At 48.6% G+C, this 24,988-nt stretch overlaps 11 protein-coding genes across 11 annotated transcripts; 7 read left to right on the plus strand and 4 right to left on the minus strand.

The window, feature by feature from the left end:
* Positions 1-2,362: 2,362 nt before the first annotated feature.
* On the plus strand, positions 2,363-3,188 carry F4807DRAFT_463821 (uncharacterized protein; the record flags this gene model as incomplete). The annotated part of the gene is made up of 2 exons (XM_048002034.1): positions 2,363-2,590; positions 2,652-3,188. The coding sequence occupies 2 exons, from the start codon at positions 2,363-2,365 to the stop codon at positions 3,186-3,188; spliced, it is 765 nt and encodes a 254-aa protein (XP_047850852.1).
* Positions 3,189-4,389: 1,201 nt separating this feature from the next.
* Positions 4,390-5,795, plus strand: F4807DRAFT_439728 (DUF567-domain-containing protein). The gene is made up of 2 exons (XM_047999234.1): positions 4,390-4,945; positions 5,053-5,795. The coding sequence occupies exons 1-2, from the start codon at positions 4,621-4,623 to the stop codon at positions 5,322-5,324; spliced, it is 597 nt and encodes a 198-aa protein (XP_047850853.1). The 5' UTR covers positions 4,390-4,620; the 3' UTR covers positions 5,325-5,795.
* Positions 5,796-6,431: 636 nt separating this feature from the next.
* On the plus strand, positions 6,432-8,047 carry F4807DRAFT_453515 (uncharacterized protein; the record flags this gene model as incomplete). The annotated part of the gene is made up of 4 exons (XM_048000468.1): positions 6,432-6,557; positions 6,625-6,702; positions 6,772-7,617; positions 7,673-8,047. The coding sequence occupies 4 exons, from the start codon at positions 6,432-6,434 to the stop codon at positions 8,045-8,047; spliced, it is 1,425 nt and encodes a 474-aa protein (XP_047850854.1).
* Positions 8,048-8,769: 722 nt separating this feature from the next.
* F4807DRAFT_439730 (uncharacterized protein) lies at positions 8,770-10,251 on the plus strand. The gene has a single exon (XM_047999235.1). It carries the CDS (start codon positions 8,917-8,919, stop codon positions 9,934-9,936), a length of 1,020 nt encoding a protein of 339 aa, XP_047850855.1. The 5' UTR covers positions 8,770-8,916; the 3' UTR covers positions 9,937-10,251.
* A 144-nt stretch (positions 10,252-10,395) lies between these two features.
* On the plus strand, positions 10,396-11,618 carry F4807DRAFT_236623 (PEBP-like protein). Its single transcript, XM_047994223.1, has 3 exons — positions 10,396-10,854; positions 10,909-10,918; positions 10,984-11,618. The coding sequence occupies exons 1-3, from the start codon at positions 10,635-10,637 to the stop codon at positions 11,330-11,332; spliced, it is 579 nt and encodes a 192-aa protein (XP_047850856.1). The 5' UTR covers positions 10,396-10,634; the 3' UTR covers positions 11,333-11,618.
* On the minus strand, positions 11,496-13,292 carry F4807DRAFT_236639 (FMN-dependent alpha-hydroxy acid dehydrogenase). The gene is made up of 4 exons (XM_047994224.1): positions 13,048-13,292; positions 12,946-12,997; positions 11,928-12,834; positions 11,496-11,849 (listed from the first exon to the last, which is right to left on the minus strand). The coding sequence occupies exons 1-4, from the start codon at positions 13,160-13,162 to the stop codon at positions 11,580-11,582; spliced, it is 1,344 nt and encodes a 447-aa protein (XP_047850857.1). The 5' UTR covers positions 13,163-13,292; the 3' UTR covers positions 11,496-11,579.
* Positions 13,293-14,269: 977 nt separating this feature from the next.
* Positions 14,270-15,599, minus strand: F4807DRAFT_236664 (Ctr-domain-containing protein). Its single transcript, XM_047994225.1, has 3 exons — positions 15,465-15,599; positions 15,372-15,402; positions 14,270-15,307 (listed from the first exon to the last, which is right to left on the minus strand). Exons 1-3 carry the CDS (start codon positions 15,504-15,506, stop codon positions 14,820-14,822), a joined length of 561 nt encoding a protein of 186 aa, XP_047850858.1. The 5' UTR covers positions 15,507-15,599; the 3' UTR covers positions 14,270-14,819.
* Positions 15,600-16,243: 644 nt separating this feature from the next.
* On the plus strand, positions 16,244-18,730 carry F4807DRAFT_236668 (ferric reductase NAD binding domain-containing protein). The gene has a single exon (XM_047994226.1). The coding sequence runs from the start codon at positions 16,639-16,641 to the stop codon at positions 18,619-18,621; it is 1,983 nt and encodes a 660-aa protein (XP_047850859.1). The 5' UTR covers positions 16,244-16,638; the 3' UTR covers positions 18,622-18,730.
* A 217-nt stretch (positions 18,731-18,947) lies between these two features.
* F4807DRAFT_236719 (HET-domain-containing protein) lies at positions 18,948-21,408 on the minus strand. The gene has a single exon (XM_047994227.1). It carries the CDS (start codon positions 21,225-21,227, stop codon positions 19,194-19,196), a length of 2,034 nt encoding a protein of 677 aa, XP_047850860.1. The 5' UTR covers positions 21,228-21,408; the 3' UTR covers positions 18,948-19,193.
* A 144-nt stretch (positions 21,409-21,552) lies between these two features.
* Positions 21,553-22,739, plus strand: F4807DRAFT_439750 (uncharacterized protein). The gene is made up of 2 exons (XM_047999236.1): positions 21,553-22,023; positions 22,125-22,739. Exons 1-2 carry the CDS (start codon positions 21,747-21,749, stop codon positions 22,193-22,195), a joined length of 348 nt encoding a protein of 115 aa, XP_047850861.1. The 5' UTR covers positions 21,553-21,746; the 3' UTR covers positions 22,196-22,739.
* Positions 22,740-24,952, minus strand: F4807DRAFT_439752 (glycosyltransferase family 15 protein). Its single transcript, XM_047999237.1, has 2 exons — positions 24,139-24,952; positions 22,740-24,084 (listed from the first exon to the last, which is right to left on the minus strand). Exons 1-2 carry the CDS (start codon positions 24,675-24,677, stop codon positions 23,322-23,324), a joined length of 1,302 nt encoding a protein of 433 aa, XP_047850862.1. The 5' UTR covers positions 24,678-24,952; the 3' UTR covers positions 22,740-23,321.
* Positions 24,953-24,988: the final 36 nt, after the last annotated feature.

Raw genomic sequence — 24,988 nt, forward strand, 5'->3', positions numbered from 1 at the left:
GCCGGTCGGTCAGGTCATCGTACTAATGTGGATGTCTTCCTATCTTCAGAATACATAGTACCTGGGGAATAATGCCAAGTAAATGACAAGGCTCTCTGGTTCCATGTTCTCCTTGTTTACCTACATACGTGCGTATTTCTCCATGCTCACTTTTACTACTAAGCAGCTAAGTAAACGTTTTTATATGCCCAGAATCTGAGTGGCTTGGCCCCCACCTCCACTTCATGAACTGCGGCAAGGCGTTTTACGTATTACCCCGCTGCGCCTCGAAATATACCTGTAGAAAATGTTTGGAAAACCCACCTAGTTTTGCCAAACCCATTTGAGCGTTTTCCCGGCTATTCTAAGATAATCTCCCGTCGCAAGGGAAATAATATCAACTTTGCATCAGAATAGTTAAAATCCAAGAGTCGAAACATAGAAGAAATGAATACGCACACCCGCAACCGCCGACGCCCCGTATATCCCCAGCCAAATATCACCGTCGGAGTAGGAGTGAGTGACATTTGACCTTTCCACCAATGCGTAGAACGTTTCTAAAGTTGAACAGATCATCATCAAGACCATCATATCAATTACAATACTTTCCGCATCATGGATAGGCTATAACGTCATCCTTTCCTACATCAGTTCAGGACCTGTGTATTCCTTGCTCATCAATTACATTAACCAATCCCACCTCGTCGCACGATGGAGTGCATATGCTCAGAACTGTGTCGATTCTCGACCACACACCCCAGAAATAGGAGTAAGCAATAGCTTTTATTTACATATGTTCAAATTTATGCGCTCCTGTTCACCATGATTACCTCCGCAGATATTCATAAACATTACCCTCTCGACATTTCTAACCCTATATATGGCTTATAATAAAATATGGGGTTGCCCTGGCTATGAAGCGGTCCTAGAACGTCCTATCCTTGATCTTTATGACCATATAGTCTTTACAACTGTCCCAATGGCTTATACTTACTACTACTACTATCTTGAATCAAATTTACCAAGCATACTTCTAACTAGTTTATACTTGCTCCAGTGCGAAAATATTTCCACCACTCTTCTCTACACGTTGTTAGAGGAACGCACAAGGGATCGATTGACCAATTGTCTAATCGCTAATACTCTTACGATTCATGCTTTCTCTTTAGACTCAGAGTCCAGTACTCTTAACAGAGCTTCCTGGGTCATATCTATAATATTCTGGTCTTACAAAATCTCAACGGGAATACTTACCCGTCAAGCGTCTAAGTCTTCTCGGCATCCTGTTAGGAACGCGATCCCAGGCCAGAACATCTTTTCTAAAAACGTGGATTTAATTTGGCATAATATTTCGTCACTTTTCTTAGCTTTGATCTCAATCCTGTCTTTGTCCTGGGCATGGAAATTTTATTACTGGCAATGCCATCCTGGGAATATATTTTATCATATGACGTACAGTCAGGTCATTCCAGTAATAGCTCTCTTCAAATCTGTTGTTAATATCTACTGTGAGTTTGAATTCCTGTGTATTAGGTATATTGATATAGGTTTTAATTGTTTGTTTAGATTACATGTGCCTCTCTACTTCTATCCCAAATAACGGAAACGAAACATTGACCTCGTCTTCTACGGCCCTGAAATCTTCGGATAAGTGGAACTTTACCTTTTTGTCGATATTCTTATTCTCAAAAGGACTATGGTATCCGGCGGCACTTTCTTCGTGCTGTACTTTGATATTATTTGCTATCTCAAAACCTGACACGGGTAAGTTCCCAAATATGCCTAACCCCTTAAGATGGATTATTAGAATTAACGCTCTCTGAGAAGTTACCATTACTGTCAGGCGGCCGATTTCGACTTCGGATGGCGAAGGCCTTGAACTATCAGGTGGCCATGAAACCAGAAGGGCGACTGGCCTTGAGCAAAGGGTTTCCTACGAAACAATGAACGTGTTTGAAATAAGACACACCTTTAGTGATATCCATCTCATTTGGAGTTCGAGAGTGGATCAAACACCTCCTGGCTATCATCGAATTGTATGGAAGTGTGTAAGTGTAAGGCTATGTTTAGATAATGTGCTATTACTGACGACCTATGTACCTAGTCTTGTGGCGACATGTTGGCTGCTAATTTCGACAATTCAGCCCCCCATGCGGTTAAAACTCTGGAGGAAAGACTTCACGAAATCGGGTCTAGTAATTACACACCTAATCGTCAAACTGGACCGGATCCTTTGAGATCAACCGAGAATTCTGGCTCTCATGCTTTACATATAAACCCTTCAGGAAAGTCGAGTACAAATAAAAAAACTCATAAATACGGCAGGGTGCTGTCAAGTGGTAGTTCATTCCGAGCAGTGGAAGTATTGGATATTGAAACGATTATGGAGCGCCAAGATCTTAATAACGGAAATGGCAAGAAGTATCTCGAAGTTTGTGTTAGCTCGGGACGACATACAGTAAGCTTGGGCGAAGTCAATATATCGTCCGTAACGTCAGATGCCCAATTGTTTGACGAAATCTGGAAAACATATCGCGGCATAAAAGGCACTGACTGGAGAACAACATTACATAACTGGTTCCTTGAGCCTGATGATGTGTTGTTCGTCTTGGTAAGTTGATGAAAAACACATATTTACGAAGATATCAAGGCACTATTAACATACTTTACAGTTTGGAGTCCTGAGGAGGCACCAAGTTGGTATCTACAAGCAGCCGTTGGAAATTCCACCCGAGGTAGAAGTTGACGAGGGCCGCTATGATTACTACGAATGTCCAATGAAGGTTTTACCACCAATGCCTGGTAATATATTTCTTCACTACCTTGAACACGCGAAGAGAAAAGCTACATCCAAGAAAGAGACACCGATGTACCATGCGGACAGCACGTTTCTCAAACGGCTTCCCAAGAAGTTAGAAACCAGTATCTTCGATGGCGACGCGGCAGGAGGCTCAAGTATATCGTATGGTTGGGGAATCCATATCGTTGAGCGTCCAAGCACATCCGCACTGTATTCAGTTGCGGCATTCCAGGCATTCGTCAGCGTAGCCATATGCTTCATAGTATTTGGGGCCACGTCGGCCACCTTGGTCCTTGACCAAGCTATTGGGATCGGACAATATACGGCAGGAGTGCTGGCACTTCTCAACACAGCATTTTACTTCTCTCTTCAGGCATACTGCAATTACTTTTCGCCACGGAAATTTTGAGGCTTGATAGGCTCTTAGTGAATACGAAGACAGAGATCTGGGCCAGTTCCAAATTCGAAATATAGCACAAGGTCAAGTAGCTCAAAGCAACGAATGTGCATAAAGAGGGCCTGAATCAACGACAGGATTTCATTAACGCGGCAATCCCTTACGCTCAATCGACGGCCTAAAAACGAGTCGGAAGACTGCTTTACCAGGGCAGCCAACCTGAAGCACCCAAGGGTCTATGATCCAAGCATAGTTACCTACCTATAATAGCTATCACGGTGTCGACATCCGTGATCCTGCTTTGAGAATAGAAGGCGGGCATGCGTAGGCCTAGAGCGCTGATTCGGACTGGTTGAATCGCTATGACCACCTGCGCGAGAGGCGAGTCGGCGATATATGCTGGGAAACCGATTTCAAGCACGGTAGCCCTGGCGTTGAAGAAGGGCCGCAGATCGCAGAAGCTTGTCAAGCATGTCACGAAGAGTGGCGGTATGGGTCGCAGTCGGAAATAGTCGAACGTGGTAAAATGAAGAATGTATTATCCAGGAAGGACCTTAGCTGATCGAGTAATGCCGGTTTCGTATGATGCCCGCTTGCGACATAATTCCCCCTAGAAAATGCATTATGCGTATACGAGTATTTATAAATCGCATTATATCAACATAGTAGATATAGATCCGCGCATGGCTTCCCTTTTTTGATTAGATGAAGATGCTGGCGTGAAAAGTCCTAGTGGAGTTTGGGACTAATGCATGGGCGAATTGTATATCCAATGAAACTTCTGGAGAATGAGAGGTCATGAAAAAAAGTTGAGCCTGTGAGTTAGCGAGAGATGAGCGCTGACGCCCGAATATCAGATATAGCCAGGTGTTCGAACCCTTTTATTAGGTAGCCTATGTATAGAGGTGGGGAGTTGCGATGGAATCAGCCACGGTTATGGAATCACAATGTGTCATCCTAACCACATCGGGGCCCTAATTACGGGGTAGGAATAAAGGGCTGGACAGCTGAAGCGGCTGGTAGGGCAGTGTCGATGAAAGCTTGGCTTGGCTCGATTTAGGGCTGTGTTCAACGCGTTGACAGGGGCTGGACGCCTATTCTTATTGTTAATTGGTCGGGTGGCGTAGATCGCAACTGTACCATACCTAGGACAAAGCGGAGGTATCGCGAATCCTACAGGTCTCAATGGCGTATCAGCATTTGATATCAAGCTTACTGTCATATGTTATTATCTGAAAAAAACAGCTCGACAGAGGTGTTATATATGTAACTATCTCACTCCTTGGACGAAAGCTCGAACAGTAATTCCGTCCATCCCAAATCTCCCGTATAAGTCTAAACAGAGTCACCAAGAGAGAAACCAAGCCTACTTACCTAGATACACCTAGTCAACTTAAAGACCGATATCGATCCTGAGAATACCTTTACACCGACAACCCTCAATATGGGACCACCACCGCAGCTAGCACCCTTCTCCCGACCGCTTGGCATCTTCACGCCTTTCATTGCGAGGCAAGGCGAGACGATGGTGCTAAAAGAAAAGGTCCTGTCGTTATCCGGGGACAGCTTCGATATCACTCTTTCCAGTGGCCAACCAATCTTCAAGGTGAAGGGCGAGACCTTGACGCTTTCCAATCGCATGAACTTCATGGATGCGAACGGCAACCACTTGTTCTGTATTCGCAAGAGGCATCTTAGTTTACACACCACGTACTATGCCGAGGACCCCAATGGCCAGGAGCTCTTCGAGGTGCAGAGCAAATTCAGGCGTAAGTTTACCTCCTATCCATCCTAAAGCTACACTCTTACCGAACGTCGAAGTGGCCCGGTAAATCCGAGTAGGTAGATGATGTTGTGTGACTGACACGAAATGAAGTGGGCGGCTCCAAGTTCATATGCACCTTCACTTCGGCGTCCGGTCAGCAAGAGCAGTTGCTGATGAAGGGCGGCTGGACGGATACCAACGCTGAGATTACCGACGAAGCTAGCGGACAAGTGATCGCATCAATCTATCGCGACCGTTGGAATGCGCGCGAGTTACTAGGCGGTCAGCAGACGTACAATGTCACGGTCGCGCCGAACGTTGATATGGCCATCATCGCGTCGATGTGTATCTGCCTGGACACGAAGCGGAACGAGGAGGAGTAACTTTTCTAGGACAGGTGTTTCGGATGAGGTGTCTTGCTGCATGCGTTATTGATACCAAGGGTTGCTTTTTCTCTAAGAAGAGGCGTATAGCCTTCTAAGAACCATTGACTTTTAACAGACTGATAAAACAACATATGATTATGATAAGAATTATGATCTAGGATGACTCTGAATGACTCAGTGATTGGGAAGATATCGGGTTAGAATATATTAGAAAAGATGTGCCCGCAATTACCATGTAAACAATAAGTTACCCTCATGATGGATCACGAATGCGACGTATTGAATTACCTCGACATTTCACGGCGCAGACGGAGGCCTCTAAAGACAGCAATTAACAAGAGAATTTAACAATAAGACACCAATGATCAAATTATGAAGCTGCACTTCGGCAATTGAGTTGATTTTCTAGGATCAGATATCGCGAAATTCAACACTCAGGGTTATATTCCGATATAAAGGAAAACTGGATAAAAATTGGATGAACGTTGGTGATGTACGTATGGATGTTAGATCTGTCATCTCCGTGCATTTGTATAAGCGGGTCTGTAATACGAATTCACCATGGACGAGCCAATCAAGACCTTGGTATTTAAATTTAGCTATTATGGGACGAACCAGCACTTGCCGAGGATTGGCCTTTTCCGCATTCCGAAGAGGGGGTTACGTAAGGCTTGTACAACGCTGTACATCTGACTTCGGCTGAATCGGATAGAGAATCGTGGTAAAAGGAAGTACCTGAAGCGAAGGAAAGTACGAAGGTGCCAAACGGCGTCGCGTCCCGAAAATTCAATTCAAGATGCAATCAATGATCAACAATATCGCTGACTTTTCCCCTCTTCCACTTTCGCTGCTCAACCTAACAACATGTTCGAATCCATAACTTTCTTATAAATGTAATTGAACTTTGACTTCTAGCCACCCTCTCTGTCTTTTTTTGGAACTCTTTTGGAATAATACCCCCTTGTCTCCCCTTGGTTTGATAGTCGAAACGCTTCGCTTCAGGGGTTGGAGTTGCATCCCGACCCTGCGTTTGGACCGTCAGGACCCAGATTCTCTTCTCCGAAACGTATGATGGCGGGACGGCGGCTCGACACCACTAGAAAGATGGCTTTCTCTCCTTTACCATCTTTTTTGCTGGTTCTAGGTTTAGCTGCTTTACCGATGGCTTCCGCTCACGATCACGATTCTTCTCATATCGAGGAAGGACAGACTATTTCTGTCGACCCGATTGTATGTTTTGGCTGCATAAGATCAAAAACACTATGGCGGAAGTCCCGGAAACTAATTACTCGTATAGGACACGACATTATGGATTCACATCTTCGTTCAAATGTTTACCTGGGGCGTCATCTTCCCCTTAGGCATGGTTCTTGGGGTACGCATTCTACATTCGACATTCCATATCTAGTGATTTTCATCTAACTGGTGCCCCTCGTTTCTGTAGATCGTTAAATCCCGATGGCACGTCCCAGTTCAAGTTCTCGGAACCGCAATAGCGATCCTCGGATACGCCTTAGGACATATGCACGGCGGTCGCGAATTTCGCCACAACAACGTCCATTCCAAGTTCGCAACGCCGATCTCCTTGTTGCTTTTCGCCCAGATTCTCATGGGCATCTACTTAAAACTACATCTCGAGAAGGGGATCAATGGAAAGATTAGGCGATTCGTGAAGATGGGACACGGTATTGTTGGAAAGGCCATACCCGTACTCTCTTGGACGCAGATGCTGTTTGGCGGCATCACCGCTCTCGGCTTCTGCCAGGGTGATCATCTTGGTCAATGCCTGGCGCATTTCATCATGGGAAGCGCTTTTATTGCCTACGGCATAATCTTGACGATTATGTTACTCGTGGGACAGCTGTGGCTGAGACGCTCCGGTCGATCGCAAGAATTTTTCGATAGCTCCTTCATCGCTGCTTGGGGAGTAGTCAACACCTTCACGGAACATCGATGGGGTACCGCATGGGTTAAGAATGACTGGCAACATACTACTATGGGCATAATATGGTGGGCTGCAGGGTTAGCCGGAGTTTGGCTGAGCAGGGACCGAGACGGTAGACCCCAGCGCAACTTCATCCCTGGCTTTGTCATTTTGATCACCGGCTGGGCCATGAGCGCGCATCCTCAAGATCTCATGATCAGCGCCGAGACCCACAAGATGTTCGGGTACACCCTCATGGCTGCGGGTGCTACTCGAATCATCGAGGTATCATTTGTATTACGGGACCGGCCCAGCATATCTGAGGAGGGCCGAGAAACAAGCAGCTTCCAATACGTCCCTGTCTTCGTAAGTTTTCAATATCACCATGTTTCATGCATTGCCCAGCTAATGGATATTAAAGTTACTCTACGCCTCTGGATTTTTGTTCATGGGCGCTACGGAGGAGCAGATGGCCCTAGTCGCCTCTTCAGGCATGGACCATGTTGCCTATATCTTGATATTATACTCCCTCGCTTTCATTATTTTCCTCTTCACCAATGTGCTTCTCGGTATATACGACCGTAATAGTGCACCTACGCTTGCTGCAAAGGATGCGGCTAATGGCCGATTGGGACCTCGGGTTAACGGAAACATACCTGTCAGAGATGCTCAGGAGTTTGAGCTAGAGGGCTTGATGAGCGAAGATGAGGAGGAAGGTCCGAAATTGCACAGTGATGACAGTAGCCTAGAAAGCCCGAGCACCGTCGGCAAAAATAGCGACGGGGTTGCCCGCTGATCCTCATTGGATCGACCGGAGCATCATCGATGGTTGACCTCGATGACAGCCGACCCAAAGAGGGGTTATTATCACTCTAGTCGTTATTGCATAGACCACAGGCGTTTGGACGGGCTTGGGTTTAGGGAAGGTTGAATCATGCTCGGATGGGACTCGATTTTTATAGAAATATTTATATATAAATATTTTAGTCCATAATAGTTCTAGTTATATGGTGTTTACGGTTGCTCATTGAATCAATAGTTCGTCGTTTTGAAGATACCCATTTTCGCCATCAGTCATCCATGCCCCCTTTTTAAATCTTGTACATAATAATATCAACGCACATCTATTCACTACGTGTACCTTCGATCTTAAATCATTATTCTGTACGGAAAAATTCTCATAATTTACTTTAGACCATATCCACCGGTGGTTAATCTATGAGACAACTCCTTCTGTTTTATCAAGTTGTCGCAATTGTATGAACCTACGACATAAGATATATCGAGGAGAATAACTGTCAACATTGTAGTCGAATAGAAGTACCCACAGTGAGTTATTATAACATTTGATGTATTTTACTTCATTGTTTCTACTCGGACACTTTGACTTGTCGTAGTGCTCGAATTATCAAGCAACAACTTCTGAGTCCATCCTATTCGATCCTATGATATCTACTTCGATGTTTACGGTGATCTTGCGACACGACGTCTTTCGTTCGACCATCTCGTCGATTCCCTTTCGAGGTTTAAACTTTTGAGTCATATTTTTATTTCTACAGTTAAGTGCTTGCCTCTCGTAATATTTTCACAACCTCAACTTGTAAAATCTACATCTCTAACTTCATTTCATCAACTCCATCAACAACACCGCGTCTACCAACAGCCATGGCATCGAAAGACGGCTCCAAAGAGTCGGATGCCAAGGAGTCTAATGAAGACAAGAAAGACACTGGAAATGCCCCTGGCAAGAAGCCTTGGTGGGACATGTCTGCCGAGAAAGATGAACTCCTGAAGATCTGTGCAGAGTCCCAATGTTACGGAATCGACGTCAACGTAAGCTCGATAGCGATCTCTCAACACATGCGAAACCAGATTTTTATGAGCAAAAAGCTCGATTTCCATGAAGCACGCATCAAGGCTACTCGCGACAGGACGCTTGAGCTCTGTGGGCGCAAATTGAAGGATCTTGAGAAGTCAATCGACAAACTCCGAGCTCTTCGCTTGAAAGTCGAACGCGTCGCGTCTACGAACGAGAAGGCGCGCCAGAAGGCCGCGGATGGAGCCAAAAGCCAACCGTCATACCCGAGTATGAGCGTGGGTCCAGATGACCTCACCAGATTAGGACTCCACGATCTCAGGGATCTTCTCAGAGATTTAGCGGTCGACCGTGCTTTAGAAGACAACGAGGTTCGCTGGAGATGTCAGACCAATCTCCTGAGACGTCTCCCTCTTCCCAAGGAAAAACCCGAGGCAAGACCTATGGGTTCTTCTGCGCTCGCACCGGTGCGTAAGTGGATGAACCCCAAGCAGCAACGACGACAGCTGCGCAAGAGATACATAGCAGTGAACAGAAACTACAAACCCAGACCGGCCTTCATCGAACGTACAAGCCCCCGCATCCAGTTGAAGAAGAAGATGCTCAACATGCTCAAGAGCACCCGCCAGCACCGTCGACTACGATTGAAAGCGATGGTCGTGGGCCAGAGGTTCGTCGATCGGGTGAGAAAGGAGGAACACGCCTTCTTCTTCAGTACACTTTACGAGGATGAGTCTCGCATTCTGGTGAAGTTCCTCTGCAAACGTCACTTTGGCGAAGTGCCCGAGCACCTGCAGGATGACTTCGACATCGCGCTGAAGAAATTTAGCAGCTACAAGATCAACTCGAAGTGGCCCTGGGAGGACTAATTGAGCTATTCCTACGACGAGGACTATGTCATTCAAAGACCGTTTGCGATATGGAATGCGGTTAATAGGTACCTAGCTTAGCACGCCTATCTGCTTTTCCCTTCAGGGAGGCTCTGAAAAAGCCACATGAGTAGCTGCCCTCCTCGTCAATAACAACTGCATTACCAATGGCTACTCCTACTACTAGTATGCTGAATGATGTGAAGGCCATTTAATAAGAACTAGATAATTCGGTCTAGGCACTATATAGATAAACGTAATGATTGAGTAGCTAAGTTCTCTTGAGACACATAGGGGTTCACCAAGTAGACAGATATCTTAACCAACACTGATCGGCAACGAGTAGTGAAGTCTAGAACAGCGTATCTAACTGCCATCAATTTGAGCGGGGACCCGCACATGAGGCAATGGGTAGACCTCATTCGCCAAGCCGGAAGATTAACCATGCACACAAGACGACCGAACCCGATGAGGAAAGCTGCCTATTTAGCCATCGAGCTTATATAAACGAGACGGTGGTGACATGGGCTTGAAGTATATTGACCATCTCTGGGCAATGTAGAGGAGCTATTGCGCGAGGGTCTGGTCTTTAGCGACGGCATAGTATTTATATCTGACCAGGCTTCCTGCAGCTAAACCGACTGTGCGGGTCGGGGTTCAAGAGTATTACGTTTCTACCACCGATATTATACCTCAACATGAAGGGATCAAGTATCTTGTCCGCGTTGGCTCTTGCTGGCGTTTCCGCCGCTCAGACTCCAGAAGGCTTCACTCCCGTCGTTGAGCAGAAGCTCGAGGTCACGTTCGGGACTAAATCAGTCACACCTGGTCTGGCGCTGGCAAAGACCGAAACCTCGAGTCAACCGACTATCGGGTTGAATGGTACAGCTGACGGTACCTACATCTGGATGTTGATCGGTAAGGCGCTTCCCCCTTTTCAGAGTCTAACTTCAATTAGCTAACCGATGTCAGATCTCGATGCGTATGTCTTAATCACTATATCCCTGAAGCACTGAATGTTTTAACTGACTTTATATATAATATCAGTTCGACCAACTTTGTAAACCCCGGGGCAGGTCAACCTGCTACTTACCTACACACGGTGATCCGGGACTTCAAGGCAAGCGGTGCCGCATCGGCTGATGGTATTACAACTCTTACGTCCACATCCAACCAACCCGTGGCATGGTTTGCGCCGGCTCCACCAGCAGAGAACCCCCCTCACCCGCACCGATACACGAACCTCTTATGGGAGCAGCCGGAGAACTGGGCAATCCCCGCCGCCGCGAACCAGATGCTGCAGACCCAGAGGTCGGGCTTCGACGTTCCAAAGTTCATTACTGCGGCAGGGCTCGAGGACCCTATTGCTGCGAATTACTTCAACGTTACCGGTTAAAGGGAAGGCGAAGACATAAATCAGGACTTCGGTCGAGGATACCAAGGACGAAAGATGTATATATGAAAATATCGGCTTGAATCGTGAAGGAAACTTTGCGTTCGCTTGATAACTATCAAGATATCCACAGAGACATGAATATTCCCTTTGTTCTTAACTTCGGCTTCACCACTTTTCTGCTACTTGATCTCGAGAACGACAATTTGCGCATTCCCTTATCAATCAAGATATCCTTAACCTTTGGCATTCAAGCCATCTCAGTCGTAGGAGGATAGCAAGACCCCTTAGGTAACGAGTCAAGCGCATCGCGGTTGATCTCTTTCAAGTCAGGGTACCCCGCGACATTCATCAGAATATCGAAATCCGCCAGCAGACTCTTCATCACATGTCTCACGCCCTCTTCGCCACCAGAACCAAGAGCATAAACCCAAAGGCGTCCCACGAAGACAAACTTGGCTCCGAGTGCAAGTGCCTTGAAAACATCAGCTCCACTGCGGACGCCCGAATCGTACATAATCTATTTCCCCCCGTTAGCAGTCTCATCACACAAGCCCCTATCAATTCCAGATAGTTAGGTGGACAAGTAGTCACTCACATAAATCCTATCCCCAACCGCATCCACAATCCTCTCCAACGCATCCAAGCTCGCCACCGCCCCATCTACCTGCCTCCCCGCATGATTCGAAACCACGATCCCATCAACGCCCAGCTCGACCGCCTTCCTCGCATCCGCCACGCTCTGGATGCCCTTAATCGCGAACGGCTTGCCACCGCTCAACCTCTTCCAATTCTGGATCAACCACGGGATCTTGTCCCAGGCGAACGACTGCCCGTGCCAGATATGCCCATCGATCCAGCTCGCGCCGACCTTCATCTTATCAACCGCCGGATCCAATCCCGCCGCACTTACGCGGTCCGCGAAAACGGGGTCGCGGAGCCCTAGATCGCCCGCCCCGTGCTCGTGGTAGAAGGCGTAGTTCCCGTGCGCCACGTCGTCGTGGCGCCACCCCAGCTGCCACGTATCCGTCGTGAGCACGCACGCCGCGTACCCGTTATCCGCGGCGCGTTTCAGCATGCTCAGCGCCACGGCTTCGTCCGGGCTCCAGTACAGCTGGAACCATCTCGCTCCCCCTACCTCTCCCCCTTCCCCTGCTCCAACTTTCTCCCCATCATCGCTTCTTCTTCTTCGCTGCTCTGCGCCCGCATCGTTCGCGCGCGCCACGTCCTCGATACTGTAGCTCCCCGCCGAGCTCAGACAGTACAGAAGCCCGAGCTCGCCGGCGACTTTGGCGGGTGAGAGCTCGCCTGTCGCGTGGTAGATGCGGTTTATGCCTATGGGGGCGAAGCCGATGGGGGCGGAGACTTGGTGCGAGAAGATGCTGGTTAAAGTGTCCCGCGCGGTGGTGTCGACGAGCGTGCGCGGGATGATCTGGTGCCGGTAGAAGGCGGCGCGGTTGGCGTAGTGGGTTAGGGATTGGCCGGCGTTGCAGGAGGCGTAGTGCCTGTAAAAATTAATTATATCTTTTAGTTTCGCGTGGGGGAGGTGGTTTGGTTGGGGTTGGGGTTGGAATAAGGATTAGGGGTAAGGGGTAAAGAGAGGGGGTTAGGGTTACCATCCGGCTTGGCTTAGACGCTCTTTGGCTGTTGCCCTGAGCTTGTCGGGGTCTAGGGTGATAATTAGCTTGTTATACAAGAAGATTGTGTCTATTAATTACCAGTGTTAAAAGGTGGATGCTTATTCTCATTCGGGGCCCAGAATAATTCTCTCTGGTAGAGGCCCCATTGCGGCGTACTGCGTTGTTGGATGTTGGGGTTGTTTGGGTTGCTCATGATGTCCAGAATAGGGGTTCTGTGTAACTTAACAGGTACCTTTGCGAAAGTCGAATGTTTAGTTCTCTGCCGACTTCAATGTTTACTTTTAGAAAGTTTCTCTTGTTTATTAATCATTTTTATATTCTTCTTGGTGCCTATCTCAGACCAGGAACGCTTCCGATCGACGGACCCAGAATATTGTTCAATGACATCAAGAAAATGTCATTGATTCGCCTGTATCACTTGGATATGACGCGGTAATAGGTTATAGGACAACACTAAGCACCATGCAGCTTTATAATAGCTTCCTATTTAAAACTGTCCTATGATACTTCGCGATTGACCAATTACGCGTAATATTGACTTTCCTCATCTTATACCCCAACTCTAACAGAGCCGCATCGCCTCCGAGACGGCGAGACTCCGAATAACTTCCATCCGAGGTCAACATTGACCAAGTAACTATGTTTCCACAGGTAGAGGGGCATGTTTCGTCTTGGCCAATCGTTCAAGATCACATCGCGAATAGCTTCCTCGGTAGCATTCGGCTAGATGACGACCCCTCATATTGCTGACCTCTTTCAACGACTACTCGAGTACGAAATGATTATGATCAACAACAACAAAGTTCTTCAGTCCACAAACTTCATGTTTCGATATCGGACCTTACCATGTAATATCGCCATTGTCTCGGGTTGTTCTTCTAAACCTCCGAATCCGTATTACGAATCGTCAGCTAGCTGGTCGCCGTTTGCGGTTCTCACTCCCCACGTCTCGGTTTTCTTGCGGTTAAGACTCGGCTACGTTATGGAGGCAGTTTAAGTAATTATTGTTGTTGCTGGTTACGTGGCTATATTCAGAGTGGTAGTGAGAGCGTAAAGCATCGTGGATTCTTGTCGCGCTGACCGAAAACGATAATGATCCGGCCGAGGTAATATGAATGATTGGATAGATTAATGTCCAGTTAGCTACGATGGTTGCAATAAGCAGGAGGGCGACGACAAGCATCGGATCTCATCGGTGTTCTAATATCGAAGCGCTAAATCTAATCGGCGATGTGTTATGATTCTATGTCCTTATGAATAACAATTGCTTCACTTTGAATGTTATCAACATTATAAACCCTATAGATTTATTCGAAACTAGTTAATATTGCCTCCTTGTCACACAATTCCAACAAGAGCAATGTTCCCGGGTGTCTGATTGTTACCTTCCTGACAGGCAGTCAACATTTCGAAAGGTTCACTTTGAAGTAAGCAACTCCCTTTTTTGAGTCCAAAGCTGACCCCCTATTTTCGTGCCGCAATACTGTAATAGCCTTATCGTTTCGACATACCTTAGACTTGGTTGCTTTGTCAGTTATGAAAGTGACCCTTGTATGAAGCGGACGCCGAGAATAGGAGCAACGAGAGAAGTGTCGAATAATTAAAGTGATGTTGCGCTTATTGCCATATGCACCTAAGTTCTGTAATAGTTCGATTTTGGACACTTACTAGTCGAATAAACTTACCTACCCGGGTATACATACAAAGGAAATGGTGTTGATCACACAGAAAGATGAACAAAGGTCAAACACAATGATAAATAAAGCATTCTAAAATTACCATCGCCTGCTCAGTCTAAACCAATATAATGCACAATGGGTATCTGAACGCAATTATGTCGTCATATCAAATCAACCACAACATACTGATGCTTCTTCCAGTCCTTCTGCTCCTTTATTTGTCTGGCCCTGACCTTCGCCTTCACCCCCAATTACCACCTTCGCGATCATCCAATCGCAAAGAAACTTTCCAACACCAGCTCCGATGATGATACATATTATGATATAGCCGTTAAAAGCCATGGCTATCAGCATAAGTATGTACGCGACACCAAAAGACGCAGCATGTATGACAGAGCGGATCAGCTGCTGCAGGGGTGTCGCTCTGAACGTGACGATCTGCGGACCCGGGGCCGGCGCGTCGGAACAGCACGAGCCATCTTCCTTAGATGCTCGGATTTGTGCAGCCGCGTGTTGTTGGAATTGGCGGGATATGAAGCTGTCATATTCCTTGCCTAGGCGGCGGAGAAACTCGAGACATATGACAAGGAGAAAGACGCCGATGCAAGAGGCCGCAAAGGCACCCTCGCTTTCAACCAGCCACGATTCGGCGAGGAAACCTGTGATTTGTTAGACACCACCATCTATGCCGTACTTCCGTTGAATATAGTGAGCTCGTCATACATGTACCAACCGTATTCCAATTCCATGTCATCTACGATCTCGGTCAGTTGCTGTCCAGTCGGCTTGATTTCGATATGAATTGGTCACACTTACCGATTGGATGCAGGTACTATTGCTGCTGCTGTCCATATCCATCCTTGCGGTTAATTTGCAGGTTCCGGTAAAATATAATATTTCCTGTTGCGCTCGCGCGGAGGATGATACCAAGTAACCCGTAACAAGTAACCTTCAATTGGTTCCGAGAGTCGGCAGACGTCTGGCTTTGTTCTTGGAATGTGCACGGTAGAAGACTTGAACTGGACCTCTATTTCTTCCGTCTCTTATGTATACCTTCGAGGCTCTTTCCCCACACGCGACGTGGACGGATGACGATATCTTAAGAGAAAATGAGAGTATAAGAGCAGGATTTCACTATTTAGGATGGTCGATACGGAGTTGGAAGAGGGTCTTATTACTTGGCGACTGTGCCATCAACTAATTTCCCATATCTTTCATCCTTTCTTACGTAGGTAGATAAAGAAAATAAGAACCCCTCCGTCCTTAGCCCAAGTGGCGGGTCGTTACGTATCCTTGCGGGTATCCAGATGATCTAGCGGCGTCTAGGCAAAGTGGATCACATTCCCGATTGTTTGACCCGTCGGGTTGATTCTTTAACGGTTCGTCGCCGCAACGGTCGATAAACCTAGCATGCCATTGGTCCTCTCGAGAATACTATCCTTGTTCGCCAAGTCTTCTACGACCCCTGGAAAACGTGCTCAATCATTCTCAGACTTTTCCTTCAGTGGTTTAAGGCCCGGGCGACGTATGTTTTGGTAACCCATCGTGGGATAGCAAAGGGTAGCATCAGACATCTGGAACATCTGAGCAGGTTTCCTATCAGCAATTGACGGAGAATCTTAATAATAGCTGGCCTCTTAACGAGCAAGATGAAGAATCAGCTCAAGGATGGCGCCGCATTTGTCCCGGCGCGCGGGTACGACGTTAGATCGGATAGATGGTGTCGTGGCTAGACCAGCTGGTCTTTTCTCGTCCACTTATTATATCATCATCCCGTCGAATGGTTTTTGAGGAGGAATGTAGATCATCTCATCTATTGATCATCCTTTGTCGGAAAATTTCACGGGAAGTTTGACGGGAACTAGTCTGCATACTTCGCAGCCCCAGGTATTAAGCAAAGCCTCCCCGCTTCTCGGGTCCCGCGAGTAGTTGGTTCGTCATACACGATCAATACCTTCTCCCTGTGTATCACCAAGAGGAGCAGCACAAGATGGCAGCCATGGAGAGCCATCTGGTTGATCGCCACATCCAAGATCTCACCACGGCGAGCAACTTAGAGAAGCACTGGGGTTATGTCGACAGGGCCATCCCGTGTACGAACGATGCCGGATCGTGCGCGTACCTAGATCAAGTGTACGCAAATCATGACCTGACGATGGTCTATTCCGGGATATTCTGGTCCATAATCGGTGGCGTCCTTTTGCTATGGGCTATTGGGAGACAGGTCTTCCCATCTCCTCGTGCTGATGAAGTGTTCGCGGGTGTCTTGGACAACGAAAAATTGACGAAAAGGATAGCGGAACGGCGCTCGCGGATAAGGATGACAGCAGCGTCACTGACTCGTCGTTACTTATTACCCGACTCTGTGCGATTCGTTTTTGGTCGGACAACACGACTCCAAGTTCTAATACTAGCTGTGCTAGCGGGCTACCTGTTCATATTTAGCTTCACCGGCCTCACGTACGAGAAGTGGATCACGCCAGTAAAGAACAAGGTCGGCCTTTACAACACGAGAACAACTCTGGGTCCGTGGTCTGATCGAATCGGTGTCTTCGCCTATGCTCTTACGCCGCTCTCTATCATGTTGTCGAGCCGAGAATCGATTCTCTCCTTAATTACAGGTCTTCCCTATCAGAGCTTTAACTTCCTTCACCGGTGGCTAGGCTACATCATCGTTATTCAAGGCACATTACACACCATTGCCTGGACGATCATTGAAGTCCGGTTGTACCAGCCCCAGCCTACAACTGCGCAAGAATGGATTAAGCAGTTATACATGATTTGGGGAGTTGTTGCCTTGGGCCTGCTGCTTCTCTTATTCGTCTTGAGCACGCCATGGGGAATTCGCCTCACAGGTTATGAGTTCTTTCGCAAGGCACACTATGTTTTGGCCATGGTATACATCGGGGCTTGCTGGGGTCACTGGTCGAACCTGAAATGCTTCCTGATTCCCGGATTGGCCATTTGGGGTTTGGATCGTGGAGTGAGATACTTCCGCTCGGCACTTATTCATTACCAATATCTTCCCGATGGATCAATGGGGTTTAGAGCCGCACATGCCTCTTTGACGCATTTCCCCGATGCTGAGCATGGAGATGTGGTGAGGATGGATTTTAAACATCCGCAAGATCCGTGGAAAGTCGGACAGCACTTTTACCTGTGCTTCTCGGAATGCAGCATCTGGCAATCGCACCCCTTTACGCCGCTTAACTTGCCGAAAGTAGAAAACGGGCTCGTGTCCCACTCGTATATCCTCAGGGCGAAAAAGGGAGAGACGAAGAAAGTTGCACAGTTAGCCGCAAAGAAATTGGCGGAGGCGCCTAGTGCTACTACCCCTTTAATATTATCTGGATCTTATGGAGAGTCGATAGTAGAACACTTAACGCCCGATGTTAATGTGCTTTGTGTGGCCGGTGGAACAGGAATCACATACGTCTTGCCAGTTTTACTCGGCCTGATAGAGAAGAAGGAAGTCAAAGACCGAAAAGTACAGTTGGTCTGGGCAATTCGAAAGAAGGATGATATCCGTTGGATCGAGAAGGAACTCAACGGCATTCGCAAAGCCGCAAAAGCACATAAAATCGAAGTCCACATATATGTGACGAGAGAGGCAAGAGCCAAGAATCTATCAAGCAGTGATGACATATCTGAGAAGGGAGATACGACTTCAAAGGGAGCCGGCGCATGCTGTTCGGCTACTTCTTCGATTAGGGAGGTGCAGTCGAACTCAACTATCGACGTTCAGAGGATAGGGGGAGAGGGATTCGATACACATCCTAACCTTGAAAGGATAGTGAAGGAGTTCGTCGAAGGTACCGTAAAAGGTTCGACAACTGTATATGCGAGCGGGCCGGGTGGTATGATCAGCGACTTGAGGAGGGTTGTGGCGTCTTGTAATTCAGGCGCGAAGGTCTGGAAAGGTGACGAACGATATAACGTTCAATTAGTATGTGACGACCGACTTGAGTGGTAGACATACATTCAGACAGTATGAATAATGAAAAAGTATAATGGTCAAAGCTCTCGTCAACGTTGTCGTCGTGGTGACCGTCCGTGTCAGGTGGTCAGAGTGGCCAGGCAGCAGTGCACCCCTTCCGAAATAAAACTTATATACTGTAAGAAGTGACCAATTTTCAACCAACAACGCAATGGCGGCTCACCAACGTAACCACCTCAGTGGTCGGTTTAGTTGATGCCTCAGACACGGACACTTGCCCGAAAATGTCTCCCTGGAACGGGAGGTCTAGGGTTCGATTCCTGGCAGAACCAGGCCCTGAAAAGGGAGTTGCAAAGAAATATCCGACAAAGGGAGGCGCAGAAGCTCAGGGGCCAAACACCTGGGTCTGGGCCCTGAGGACGGTTACCTAATGCTGTTCTTTTTGCCTTTTCTTGTATCTGTCCATCGTGATGCATCTGCGATCTGATCTCGGAGGTGCATGGTTCGAAATCATGTCCCTCGCATTTTTATTTTGATCCTTCGACTCGCCTTTCCACCGATGACGCCTGAGTAGTCCGATGGATATCTTTCTATCTTCTCCATTCCCCCTAAGTGATCTGAAATTCCTGAACTTGAAATCTCGCCGAATCAACCTTCACGTTTTTCGCTGTAACCATTCCTATTCTCCTATACAATCCATCCTCGCCCTTATCTAGGACGAGCAAAAACCAATCGTCATTCGATTGTGCCATTACCAATACCCAACAAAATCGCGGCGTTCGACGGTCCAAATCCATCACGCAGCCATTCAACACACTTGAGGTATCCTTTAGAGAATCAGCCCGCCCAAAAGTCAACGTCCCAACATCGTATTTAGAATCATCCGGAGCATGATAAAACATCCGCGCAACCTGACCCCTAAGCTTAACCACCCCATCCGGAAAAGCCTCCGTAAGTTCGTTCTCGCCAACGCTCATCTTAACGTCCAGGACTTCCACAACGAACCCCCCTATCCGCAGCGCCCAGAAATCCAAATGGCCATCCAGCGCCGCCCAACTCCAGCTCGGCGCGCGTCTCTCAGTCGGTCTAGCAAGCGCAGATATCCGATCCGTAGACGAGATCCCCCAGACCTTCCTCCCAGGCATATGATCATAGTGCGCGCACCACAGCAACCCCCTCGCCAAATCCTCCTTCCACAAACCAGCAACATACGTCGCTCCTAGCCCCGCGCCCTCATTCCCATTAGCTTTCACAAACAGCCCCGCAGCCCCAGCAAGCGCGGGCAGCTTATCCGTCGCCACCGTGAACCGTCGCGTCGTATACTCCTGCAGGAGCTGGTACCACGCATCGCAGGGCAACCCCTCGCCCCTCGCCGCCGCTCCGCCGATGCGCTTGCGTATGCGCAAGAACTCCGCCATAACATGTCCATCGCTCTCGCCCGTAAAGTCGCGCCCGTCCTCGGCCCGGAACAAGGCCCGGCACTCCCAGAACAGCTGCTCGCGGCCGAAGTGCAGCAGCCGCGGCGCCAGGAGCCGCTCTTGCATGCACCACCCCCTGCTCACTAGGGGACACGTCTGCAGGTAGTCGTTGAGCTCGGGCAGCACTTTCTGGATGCCGAACGCGGCGTTGAGGGTAGCGAGGGGTAGTCTATTAGGCTTTAGGAAGCCGGTCGTGCTGGCCGGCGCGTCGAGCGCGGAGAGCACGACGGCGGCGCCCGCGTACACGGCGCTCATTCTTCCGGCCTCGCGGAGCCAGTCCGGCTTCGAGTCTTGGATTATGCATAGCGCGTCGATCCACAGGTAGCGGATCCCCAGGGCCCGGGTGACCTCGATGGCGTCTTTGAAATTCTGGGGTAGCGAGGAGACGGGTAAGGAGTCCGTCCGCGAGGCTTTGTTCGTGGTTAGGGTGATGCTGGGGATGGCGCCGCCCCAGCAGTGGCTTAGGGTTGCGTAGGGCGCTTTTTCGCCGTGGGTTTCGTAGAGTCGGATATGCGCTGCTTCGCCTTTACTTATATCTCCTAGGTCGATCACCCGCGTGGGAAGTTCATGGTCGGGAATATTATTACCACAGTTTGCGTGACTTTCGCGGCATTCTTGCTGCCATTTCGCCACCATCCCTGCGATATCCTCCGACGCTAGAGTTGGTTTGACTGCGGGTAGTCGTCTGTACGTATCCAACCATGGCACTTGCTCACCCTCTTCCAGCGGCACTCTTCGGCACACTTTGAAGCTGTGTAGTGGAATACTTCCGATTTTGCTGCTCCCCCAAGGCATTTTTTCCAGGGAGGCGCGGAAGCCGGCGCGGAAAACGCCTTTCGACTTGTTCGCGCCAATACGGCCGGATGAGTAGAATGGGTATAAGCCTAGCCAGCCTTGCTGCAGAGATTGGTCCATGAGTGAGAGATCTGCATGCAAGACATTGCAGAGTTCGCATGTCTTAGCGCTTTCTACGAGGGCTGCGAACGTCCCATGGTGGTGAAAGGCGTCGCCCCAGGGTTTCTCGGGGGTCCATTCTGAGCCTATTGGGTGCCAGCGCGCTGGGTAGGCGTCTTGGCGGGTGAAGTTGAAGGAGAAGATGTCGCTTATGAATTGGTGGCAGAGCTCGCATAGTGTTCCCGTGATGGATATGGGTATCGGGTTCATGTTGGACCTCTCTGCAACCTGGTGGGGTTCATGAAGGCTCCTCGTGGCAATGTACTATCGTATATTAGAGTATAGCTAACACATTATAAACCGTTATCCATCGGTAAAAGGCAATAATCAACAGGTACTAGTAACTTCGCAATTGACAAGTTTTCAAACCAAGTTGACGCTCTCTTTTGATAAAATAGCCTGCAATAAGCACTAATATGATCCAGTCGAGTGGCTGCTTACTCGTCAGCTCGTACTCCGACTTATCAAAATAGGGGTAACAGTAACCGCTTAGTCACATATTACCTCAAATTTGCATAAAGTCAATTCCGCCTATAGTTTTGCATAGCGGGGCACGGAGGACTTCCGTCTACCCCACTAAAATTTTATTTTCCCATCGATTTTCAACATCGGCCCTTCAACCCAGCTCTTCTCTCTCCCCTCCCACCTGCACCCACGCACTTCCAACCCAACAAACCCCGATTCACCTAGCCAGCCCACCGCCGGTCGCGTAAACAAAAAAAAGAAATAATGCCATCCGTCAAGAACCCCAACGGGCCCTCGAAGAACCGGCTCGCGGCGCGCGCGGCCAAGGCCCGGAAAGCGAACCAGAAGCGCGCGGCCGGGGCCCCGAACAAGGCCAACCGGGTCGCGAAGGCGGACCAGAAGCGGGGGGCGCGGGCGGGGCTGCTGCCGACGAGCGGGCCGAACGCCGCGCTGAGCGCGAAGAAGCGGCGCAAGCTGGAGAAGAAGATGGGGTACGCGCTGAAGCGGAGGATGGAGGCCGAGGGCGAGGTCGAGATGAAAGGTGTGTACCTACGGCGACTGGGTTCCGTGCTACCTACCCGTTACGGGGAGTCGGGGTTGGGGTGAGGAGTAGAGGATGAGATTGACTGATTTTGAGTATAGATGTTTCCGGGGAGAAGAGTGGTAAAACTGCGGTGGAGTATATGGAGCTTGATTCGGAGAATATCTCGTAAACGAGGTAGAAACGGCCCTCGAGTTCGAACAACCGACTTAGCTCTGCACCCCAGGTCTTACGAATGCTATATGGAGAATCTGTGCATACCTTCACAACATGGGTGGGGTCCAGCAAAATTAATCGGCCTCATGGAAAACGTCTCCTTCACTCGACCAAACGGAGAAATGCGAGGATTGTTCGCTTCAACAACCTCATTTATGCATTCGGACAGCTAGCCCCACGCTACTATTAAGCACGCCAGCCCGGGGGACAAATTAATAATAGCGAGTTGAACCTCGGCATAATCAGGAGATCCGGGCATGACTAGGGGCGGACCTTGAACTGCCGTGTGCGTTGCCGTTATGGTTGAATTGTGTTTGCTATTCGACCTCTAATCTCGTGGTTTTGCTACGTGAATTTGCAACACTTTAAGTATGGATGAGGCCAGGGATAGACAACGGTCCTTCTAGTTCGTCAAGAATAGGGGACATCATACACTAGATATTGTCGATAGCAACGTCAAACGACGGAAATACAACAGAAAACCTCGGTTCCCCATTTTTCTACTTCTTGCCCGTTCTTTGGTGATCACATCGAGAATAGCTTCGAATAATTTATGGTCATAATCTTCGACTCGTATATATTAACTTCTTGGCCCCATAGATCAAATTCCTAAATGTTTTTTTTCTGCGCGGACAATGCTGGAACAGCTTGTGGAAAGCCAAATAGGGGGAAATACATGGATTTGTCGCTATGCAATATCTCTTGTTGTAATGTATATCGTCTTATGGATATAATATGTTGTCTTCGCATCCAACTATACAATCCTATCTTTCTTTCTGGAACTCGGAGCGGTTCGCATTCGTCCGTGTATTGTTTGATAGATAATACCTAGATGGCAGTAAGCTAACTCAGATCTGTAGATCACATCTGGTTAATGGGGAATCTTGGAGCGTATCAATAGTATCCAATAAAAGCTGCTTTGCTGCTCTGTATGCTACTATCCTAGCCCTTTGGTAAGTACGCCGTTAGGAGACTTGCGATACCTCCTGGTATGCCTATAAAAGTCGAGGAGCCAGAAAAAAGCGCTTCTTGAGGCGTATCCTGTGAAGATCGTTTGCCCAAAAATCGACTAGGTCTTTATCCTAGAAAATGAAGCTGAGGAACCATGTAGACCAAGGACGATGTGCTGTATTCGGCGCCTTAAGTTTATTCAAGCAATAAGTAGCATGGTTTCTGTTCCGGCGACCGTCGCAGTCACACCGACAGCCCACACCACCCGGGATCTCTTCAGCCCAGGTCTTCTGGGCCTCGTTTAACGCTTGCGACTCGGGCAATTGGCCCTCTGGTGCGTTAGCTGGACATTGATAGTACCAATCGTGGCGATATCCAAAATCAGCAAAGTGGTGCACCTGATGTGGCTCCGCAAGCATGTTCACGGCGAGTGAATGGACTGCGGCATCACCCCACCTTTCGAAGTAAAAGCCACCGGTATGTTCTAGATGCTGGTAGAGGTCCTGATACTTAGGACCGCGGAAGAAATCGAGATCGGCGATCTCAAAGTTACTCCAATAGTGACAAAGATTCCAGCCGTCCCCGGACCTGTCGCGGTGCGAGAACCAGCTTAATAGGTTGCGGAGCGGCCAGGGTGCCCAAGACGCATCTACACCCGCCTTCCACAGGGTGGTGCTGGGTATACCCTGCTTTTCCTTCCAGTCCGAAACCTCCCTGAAGAGGCTCGGGCACGTCCGTTTCTCCTCCCAGAGCGATATCGTGAAACCATATACTTTTTTATGGCGGGCCATCTCGACGAAGGGATCGTAGGTAATCGAACAAGAGAATTCGACGTCTGGTTCGAGTCGCCAGTACCATTTATACTTCTTGAGAGCCTCGATATTATAGAAACTCCTACACCGCCAAACTTAGCAAATCACAACATCGCAGCAGAACAGGCAAGCCTACCCTGAGAAAAAACGGCACATATGATGGTACGTCTCCTTTCCAGCATACAAGATTCCGCGATCGCCCTGATCTTTGATGCTCGCTTGAGCAGCGTCCTTGTCCATCCAGGACGGAAACGTCCATTCTTCTTTAGGGACCGATTCGAAGAAAGTCGGCGCGCTCGTCGTGGCGTTCATAAGGGATATGAACTCTTCGCTCCAGGGTTCGTCATTAAGGAACACAATTGGGTAGCGAAACCAGCGGTTGAAGCGCTGCTCGATGCTGCGGACGGAGCGGGCCGCTTTCTCGGCCTCCTGGTTGCGCGCGAGCATAACGATGGCGGCATTCTCACGCGGGGTCTCCGGCGGCGTTGCCGGCGGTTCCTGGCACGATTCGTAGAAGGGGGTATCGAGCTCGCGCGGCGGTACGGGTACTCGGTAGCGAGAAGCGTGGAAGGAGACTTCGAGGAGGCATGCGACAACTACCACCCAAAGAAAAGGCGACTGAAGCCATCCTCCTCTTCTCCTTCGAAGGCGCTGCAGCCGGTGCAGCACCGACATCCTTTCTGGAAAGAGAATTACTGGCTGGCTCTTATGGCCAGCTCATGGGTGATATTTTCGGATCAACAACTGATTCTTTGTCATGAGGCCATCTACACCGGCCTGATTGTTGATTGGAGTTCAAAGCTAAATGCTACCCGCAAGTTTTGATGTCAAAAGTCAAGAGGGTCTCTTTTCAAGGTTACAATGCGTAGCTACCTATTAACGTAAGGCGAAATAGTTTGTTTTAGCGTTTTTGTGGCACGTGTAACTCTAAGAGACCCCTATTCTAGCTGAACTTTGCTGCTCCCGGGCTGTCAGTCTACCTCAAT

Source organism: Annulohypoxylon truncatum (genome assembly GCF_022578515.1).
Source record: "Annulohypoxylon truncatum strain CBS 140777 unplaced genomic scaffold F4807scaffold_35, whole genome shotgun sequence".
Lineage (NCBI taxonomy): Eukaryota > Fungi > Ascomycota > Sordariomycetes > Xylariales > Hypoxylaceae > Annulohypoxylon > Annulohypoxylon truncatum.